The following is an 8,528-nucleotide window of genomic DNA, read 5'->3' as shown; positions in this document are numbered from 1 at the left end:
ATCGGGTTTTCTAAAACTAAACAATATTGTTGTTATTGTGATGAGAACATGTGACACAAAACAGCAGGGTTTAAAAAACTTACCTTGTAAATCATCAAGATTTTCAAAGTTCATGTTAGAATCTAAGATAAAATCAGTTATGTTATTAAGACATTAGATGTACTTTCAAATGGTTAAGAAAAAGTTTAATAATACGCCGTTTTTTATTGTTCTTTTTCATTTAAATACAGCCAAAACAAACGTAAACCGACAAACAAAAACAGCCTCTGTAATAGTTTTATACCTTCTTCCGGTTCCATTTTGCTCCTCTCATCTGTAAACGAAGCAAAATCGCAAATTAGGCGAGTTTTTATTAATGTTAAATGAATATGGTTACAACATATAGTAGGCCGGGGGAAACATGGGACAACTTTTTATTATATTTTTTGTCCTATTTGGTAGTAAACAAAACAAATTCAAAGAGTTTTAAAACCGTATTCTCACAACTCCCCAAAAGACCGTTGTTAATTGTTTAAAACACAATTAGGATATTCGGATATTATGTGCCAAAGGTGTCCCGTCTTCTCCACCCTATATATTTTGCTTACCGCCATAATAATAATTACGCTCTTTTCCATTTCTACGCCGTCCCCACCATATGGCTTTGGAGACTTGCACCATCATAAGCATGCCGAGCAAAATAGCGACGAGTAGTAGCTTGTTCATCTGTAAAACATACAAGTTACTGCAAACTTATCTCAACTTTCAAACCGTACAACAAATTGCATGAACCAACTTTATTTTCTTTGATTTTCAAAGTGAAGCAGACTTGATAACCACTGCTATTTAAACAGTTTTGTAACAATTGATAGGAAACTGCGTTTATTTAAATATTTCGACCAATTTCCTTTTTTTAAATCTGCAGCTGTCTGTCTTAATGAGTACAGAAAACCATGAGTGCGCTGTGAGGACAATACTATATGACCTTGATTGTACTTGCAAAACTTTGGATAAATTGACCGTTGAACAGATTTGCGACCTCTAGTAGAAATCGAAGGAAGTTACAATGTTTATTTTTGCATTGTTTTCTTCTGCAAGCCAAGTACTTCGTTCTTTTAATTGGAAATTACTGAACTCCCATGTCAAGGTCAAAGAGCTGTCTTTTTATTTCTTTTGCGATATGCACTTTCAGGTATTTTTGCATTACATTTGCTGCATGTCTGCATACATAGCATAGGGTGAGAGAAGATGCGGCACCGTTAGCTCATAATATCCAAATATTTTGACAACGGTCCATGGAGTCGTCACTTTTATTAGCTAACAACGGTCTATACGGAGTCGTAAGGATACAGTTTTATAAATCTGTACATTTTCTTTGTTTACTACCAAATGGAAAAAAGGCGTCCCATTTCCCCATCCTGCTATACTTTATATTTATCAATCAATAGCCTGTTTGGGCGGGTAATAGACTTTGGTTCAATTCCTGTTTGTGGGTTTTGTTTTTCCATCATGCTCCAACCTTTAGATCAATCTTTTTTAAGATCACCTTCCTTCACTGTACGGGTGTCCTTACGCACAGTTTTCTTCCAATTAGAACCTTCATATGGTTAATTAAATGCCTTTTACTTATTTTTTTACACTGTATCGTTTGTAGGGTGAAACGGTCACGCCTTTTATCCAAAACATTATTTTTTTTTTTTCAATAAGCGTGTTTTAACAACTATTGTTTTACCGTTACTACCTGTTTACTTTCGCTTTTGTAAACTCTCTTTTTCTTCGTTATCGTGACCGAAGAGACGGAATAAATTTTATTCATTCATTCAGCATTGTATGAGTATATTTAATAATTAAACGTTGCAGTAATAATATATAACATACGCAAACTTGTGCGCGATGCAATAATGAGGTACGTAATTCATTTTAAGAATGCTTAAAATTAAAATTAAATCGTTTCTGAATACAGAAACTCATACGATTTAAAGTATAGTAGTGTGGGGGAAAACGGGACACCTTTTTATTCTTTTTCTCATTCCATCGGTTGGCAAATAAAGAATATTTAAATAATATAAAGCCGTTTCCTAATAATGTTATGTTTCAAAGGATAATATGAACATTTAATATGTGGATAACATTTTTCTACAGTATATATTACTATAAGAAAAAATGGATACCGTTAGCAAATAATAGCACACACTAACTTTTTGATTGTTATATTAATCAAAAAGCTTATAAAAAGTCGTCGGAATACTGTTATATTTCTGTTAATATTCTTTGTTTACTATCAAAAGAACGAAAAACAGAATAAAAATATGTACCATTTTACCCCAACTTACTATATATATATATAATTACAATTTCAACATGAAATTTTGTAATGTATAACAAAAAGAGTCGAAAAGTTTTATGACTAACGTGCTAATAGTTTGTATAAAAATGCAATTTAAGTTACATGGTTGATACTAAATAAGTTCCTTTAACTCATTCGATGCAACATTTACACCTGACTTAGAGATTTCACTTTCGCTTTTCAAATTAACATTCAAATTTTCATTAACGTATCCCGGTAGCTGACAAGCTTTTTTCAATCTCTGAAATAAAATATAAATCATTATGAAAATCAACCTGACAAGGTGATTTGAATAACTGCAAAATACACTCGTAATCCGCTATTAGTAAGATACAAAATCAAATTTTGATATTTAGTGGGGTAGGGAAGATGAGACACCTTTTCTTTCGATTTTCCGTCCCATTTGGCAGTAAACAAAGAACATTTAAAGAATTATGAAATCGCATCCTCACGACTCCCATAGACCGTTGTTAATTGTTTAAAACACGATCAGGATATTTTAATACTACGTGCTTAAAACTGCCAAGCATAGGATCAGTAAGTGCACTCATGCGCGAAGAATGGTCACGTGGTCTCGTTAGCGAACTATCACTTATGTATACTGTGGTTAAACCTAAGCAATAATACAAAAAGAAAGATTCTACTATTAAAGAGATTGTATTTTTAATTCATACATACCGATTGAAAAGTTCCAGTACCCGTGATAAGATGATATATTGCAATTACAGGTATCCAGATAATGGACGAGCACGCTATGAGTAATCCTAGACCTTGTGCCCACGTTGGGTACACATACACTTTGTTGTACGTTGCAGGTGCGTAGAAGTACACGTTACAAATCACTATAATCTAAAATTTAAAAGGACTTTTTTAGATAAAGAAATTTGCAAGAAATGTGGTATATTACTTTGTACCGATGTCCATTTTCCCCCACCCTACTATAAAACAGTAAAACAAAAGTTTTTATTTGCTCTTAGAAATAATTGGGCATGAAATTCAAAATGTCCAGTATGTAATCTACTTATTCAGTCTAAAGCATTATTTTAAAAACTGCATACTTTTTTAGTTATTATGAAAAAAGTATTTGCTTACTGTAAGAGAAGCCGGGGTGATGAATCTCCATAAATACTTAAAATAAAGCAGAGCCCTCGGTCCTCGGTTAAGTATCTTTCTCAAACAAGCCAAGTAAGCATCTCCGCCAATCCAACCTCCAGCCAGGGCTTCAAAGACACATAACGTCGTTGTCGACCACCCGGCAGCAGCAAAAGTGTCCATCAAATTAAACACGTAAATTCCACCCTGTTTAAAATAAAAAAAAAATGCATGTTAAATTTAAAACTTTCTTAACATAATCATTGAGTTGTCTGCCAAACCAGATTAAAGAAATAACAAGAGAGCTAAGCTTAAATGAATGTGCACGCACGACAAAAAACAATTCGACATAATACAGTAATACATAAATGTAAAAGATATATTTCATGTATAGTAGACTGAGGGGGAGATGGGACATCTTTTAACTACTTTTCTCATCTTATTTGGTTGTAAATAAAATACTTTTAAATAAATATAAAACCGTATAATCAAGACTCACATAGACTTTTGTTAGTTGTTTCCAACATGATAGAGATTTTTAATGTTAAATAAAATTTAGTCTCCTCGGTCACGATAACGAAGAACAAGAGAGTTGACAAAAGCGAAAGGACGGGTTGTAACGGTAAAACAACACGCTTATTAATAATAAAAAAATAAAAGAAAGAATGTTTTGGGTAAAAGGCGTGACCGTCATGTTGTGTGCTAATAGTGCCCCATCTTACTCAACAGAACAATACAACATATATGTTAATTTACTTCTAATTAAAATACCAAACTTACTTCAGTAGTCATTGTGATTCCAACAACACAGAAAATAAATGATACAGTGGCAATGAACAATTCCTTTCCAAATCTAAACGATTGAATGTGCGGAAAGTAGTCCAGTACACTGGACGTCCAGCTTTCCATAAACACAAACTGTTAAACGAAGTAAAAATATAAACTAAAGTTCACTATTTGTTCAACTTTATATTCAATTCGCTTTAGCCTCGCGAAGCCGGAAAAACACACTCGTTATAACACGGGTGTTCTGTTTCATACACCTCGTGCCAGCTTACGAGTTACCGTGTATGTTACTTTGTGGGTGATGTTTTTTGGAGATTTTTTTTTCTGCCTATATGTATAGCTTATAATATAGACACTCCATTAGTGACCACTGGGTTGTAGCAATTGCCGTTAAGTTTCTTGCCCAAAGACATATACGCCCGCAACGATAGCAGCGACGAGCCATGGACTCATTAATGTATATTGCGTAATACCGTTTTACAGCAATGTCTTACCTGGCTATCAAAACCCAGCAAAATTAGGGTGAGGAAAAATAAGGCACACCAAAGCTGTGGGAGTGGCAATAGTGACAACGCATGTGGATAAACCAAGAACACAAGACCTGGCCCAGATTCGGCAACTGCTTCGACAGTGGTGTTCTAATAAATGTAGAATTTATATTTAAACGCTATTTCGTAACATCAGTATTTATATATAGTAGGGTGGGACAAGATGGTCCATCTTTTCATTCTGTTTTATTGTCCCATTTGGTAGTAAATATAGAATATCTACAAAATTATGTAACCGTAACTTTACGACCCTAAAGTAGCGTTGTTAATTTGACACTTAGTTGACTTATAGATCCTTTTGTTGTCGACCAGTTGTATTGACACATATTCTTTATCAATTATTGTATAATGTAACGTGTCCATTCATTAGAGCTAAGATTTCTTATTGTTAAACATACATTCAGGGATATATGGGATACTATTTGTTAACGATAACTACAATACCCCCCACTATATATAATATAATGTAAAGTGCCTACTCATTAGAGCTAAGCTCTCTTGTTGTTAAACACACTTTTAGAAAATATTGGATATTATTTGTTAACGATAACTATAATACCCCACACTGAAGTCTAAAACAGTTTTTTTTTCTGACATTTTACTGTTTTGTAAATACTCTAAATAAATGACGAGTAGACATCGAAACATTGTAAGGCAAAGCGTTATAATTCCAGAAAAGCTATTAAATTTAAAAATATGCCTGTCAGCAAGATATAATATTATTTGCAAAATAGGAGTAGCGACCACGCTAATTTTCTTTCAATTAAATGTAAATATGTTTTTAACTGGGTCAAAAAGGGTTATATTTCACCAGCCAGTCGTATAATTTGTAAATAACATATATTTTATCACATAACGATTATAGAATTACCTGAGTTTTAGCCATAAAGCCAAGTACTGAAAACACAGCAAAACCGCTCATAAAACTTGCCCCACTGTTTACGACCAACATGAAAAGAGAATCCCTGTCGTATAAAGCTACATTAAAACGTATCAAACATATCATGTCTATGTTTAAATTACTACGTTTAATATTTGATCAAAAGGCACAATATATAGATAGCAAGTTAAAGAATGCCATTGTGGGCGTGTGTTTTTGTGAGCGTGTTGTTATGCACACTTCACATCCAATTATAAATTTAATGCTGTTTAATAGAATGGTTTATTACATTATACTGCTTGTACGGTGTAACGGTATAACCACTGTCGTTGTCCCGCCACACGATGATAAATAAGTTTCATTTATTTATTCACTCGTGTAGTTTTGATCCTTATTACCGTTATCGAAGGGAAAAAAATATGTTTATGCGTTCACATGGTATAATTACTCCAACCCAGTGGTCACTGATGGTAATTCAGGTTAACATTTATACATAAAAATATCCCCAAAGATTTCGGTGCCGTGGCAAAGTGGTTAGCGCGCTTGCCTCTAAATCAGAGGCAATGTGTTCAAGGCTTGTCGCTGCTACTATTGTGGGCGTATGTGTTCTAGAGCAAGACACTTGTCAGTAATTGCTCCAATCCAGAGGTGACTCATTCTAATTCTAATTATCAGCCATGGAGAAAAAAAACAATTAAACACGAAGTTTTAAAAGTTACATATGTTGCAACTGATAAGCTGGCACGAGATGTATGAACACCCGTGTTATAACGACTGTCATTTTCCGGCGACGCAAGAATAAAGTAAGTTACATTCATGCACACACACTTGGTATGCAGGAACGAAGTGTATAAAGCTACCACACAGTTGTTATAACATGGAGTAGTCAGAATTATAAACCATAATAAAGTAAATTGTTAAGTGTTATATTATTACTTACCGTAACAAGTTATGTTTAATCTTGTTATAACTTCCAAGATTTACGATTGCACCAAAGCAAATGCCGTAGGAGAAGATAACCTGGGATGCTGCAGCCATCCATACCTTAATAAATATAAGTCTCAACAATAATATATATAAACTTAAGCATATTTTTGCCTCTTATACTACTACATATATTTTAGGGTGGGGGAACAGGTGACACCTTTAGCACATTATATTTAAATTACTTGATTAAGTTTTGAACAATTAATAACGTTCTATAAGAATCGTGAGAATACGGTTTTAAAATGCTTTAAACGTTCTTTGTTTACTACCAAATAAGACGGGAAGTAGAACGAAAAGGTGTCCCATCTTACCCCACCCTAACTATATATAGTTGCTTGTTTATATTTTACCTTAACATTGGCCAATTTATGAATTTCAGGACGAAGGTAATACGTTATCCCATTAGCTGCGCCGTCCAATGTCGCTCCACGTACTATCATTATAATTATCATTATAATTGGGGCCGTTGCAGTGAAATATACGATCTGTCGGAAAAAAATACTATTTACCATGTATGTAACTTTGTGGGTAAATATGTTTTATTTATTTTATATATGTGTATTGTATGGCTGACAATTTCAACATCCATTAGTGACCACTGGGTTGGAACAACTGCCAGTAAGTGTCTTGCGCAAGGACACATACGCGCACAAAACAGAAGCAGCAAAGAGACTTGAATCTATAACTTTGGGGTATAGGGAAAGCGTGTCATGGCGTCGGGCATATTTGGTAGTTTAATTGATAAAAAATGGTTTGTGTTTTATTTTTAGACTGTAATATTCAAATTTTAACCTTAAAAGATCAATGCTGAATGATATATCATATTTATCCTAGCGTGACGAGGCAACAACTGTAGTTACAACACGGGTGTTATGGTTCATATAATCACCTTATGCCTGTTCACGAGTTATAACGTATGCAACTTTTATGAAACTATTTCAGAACATTTTAAAATCTTTTTGTATTGTATTACCGCTAACAATTTTGTAATTTGTAACTGTTTACTTTATCCTCGTGTGGCCGGAAAACGACGGTCATTAAACACAGGTGTTATGTTTCATAAACCTTGTACCAATTTACGAGTTACCATGTATGTTACTTTGTGGGTGACTATTTTGTTTGGATTTTTTTTTATGTATGGCTGATAATTTGGACAACTATTAGTGACCACTGGGTTGGAGAAATTGCCGTTTAGTGTCTAGCTCAAGAACACATACGCACAAAATGTTATTTCAGAAGGATTTCTTCATATTTTTGTATTGTACGACTGATAATTCAGACAGCCAATAAAGGACCACCAGTTTAAAGTAATTACAGTTAAGTGTCTTGCCAATACGCATTACCTTTGCAGTCCATCGTACCCCTTTCCAAATGCAGAAATAACACAATATCCAAACTGCAACCAGGCAAAGGTAGATAGGCCATTGTACGTTTCCCATTTCGTCAATACCCAAAGACTTATGTAAGACGTTCCTTCTGCAACAAAACAAATATATAGTACTGGGGGGGGGGGTAAGACAGGACACCTTTAGCACATAATATCCAAACATTTTGATCGTGTTATAAACAATTAACAACGGTCTATGGCGGAGCCGTTATGATATAGTTTTATAATTCTATAGTTCTATAAACCAAATCCAAGCTGTCACTTAACATACTTGGTAACTCAAAAGCAACCATTGTGTATAAAGCCACTACACAAATAAATAGTTTTTTTTTAAGTATGCTTTGTTCAGATTATCTGCGCTACTGACAAGATTATATTATAGCACACATAAATTAGTAAATAAATGAATGAATGGAACTTGTTTTATCATCGCGCGGCCGAAAAATGACAGTCGTTATACCGTGGATGTTATGTTTCAACACCTTCGTGCCAGTAGCTTACAAATTATTTCGTATGTGTAAC

At 34.0% G+C, this 8,528-nt stretch overlaps 1 protein-coding gene and 1 long non-coding RNA gene across 3 annotated transcripts in view; both read right to left on the bottom strand.

The window, feature by feature from the left end:
- On the bottom strand, nt 1-864 carry LOC104266547. Its single transcript, XR_717609.3, has 5 exons — nt 776-864; nt 588-705; nt 284-313; nt 84-122; nt 1-16 (listed from the first exon to the last, which is right to left on the bottom strand). It is a non-coding gene; the product is annotated as an uncharacterized LOC104266547 (long non-coding RNA).
- LOC100182269 (sodium- and chloride-dependent taurine transporter) overlaps nt 1-8,134 on the bottom strand; it is a 10,532-nt gene extending 2,398 nt beyond the window's left edge. The window contains exons 1-9 of one of the 2 annotated variants that reach the window (XM_002121011.5): nt 7,963-8,134; nt 6,970-7,104; nt 6,573-6,676; nt 5,624-5,717; nt 4,699-4,842; nt 4,199-4,336; nt 3,419-3,625; nt 3,005-3,175; nt 1,775-2,567 (exon numbers count right to left, since the gene is read on the bottom strand). In XM_002121011.5, the coding sequence (XP_002121047.2) occupies nt 2,439-2,567; nt 3,005-3,175; nt 3,419-3,625; nt 4,199-4,336; nt 4,699-4,842; nt 5,624-5,717; nt 6,573-6,676; nt 6,970-7,104; nt 7,963-8,058 (1,218 nt within the window). In that variant the 5' untranslated portion in view covers nt 8,059-8,134 and the 3' untranslated portion in view covers nt 1,775-2,438. Of the gene's footprint in view, nt 1-1,774; nt 2,568-3,004; nt 3,176-3,418; nt 3,626-4,198; nt 4,337-4,698; nt 4,843-5,623; nt 5,718-6,572; nt 6,677-6,969; nt 7,105-7,962 lie in introns of those variants that run through there. The other variant, XM_026838323.1, reaches the window with a different exon arrangement.
- Between the last annotated feature and the right edge of the window lie 394 nt (nt 8,135-8,528).

Source organism: Ciona intestinalis, unplaced genomic scaffold, assembly GCF_000224145.3.
Source record: "Ciona intestinalis unplaced genomic scaffold, KH HT000075.2, whole genome shotgun sequence".
NCBI lineage: Eukaryota > Metazoa > Chordata > Ascidiacea > Phlebobranchia > Cionidae > Ciona > Ciona intestinalis.
Note: the sequence above shows the minus strand (reverse complement) of the source record. Positions and strands in the feature narration are given on the sequence as shown.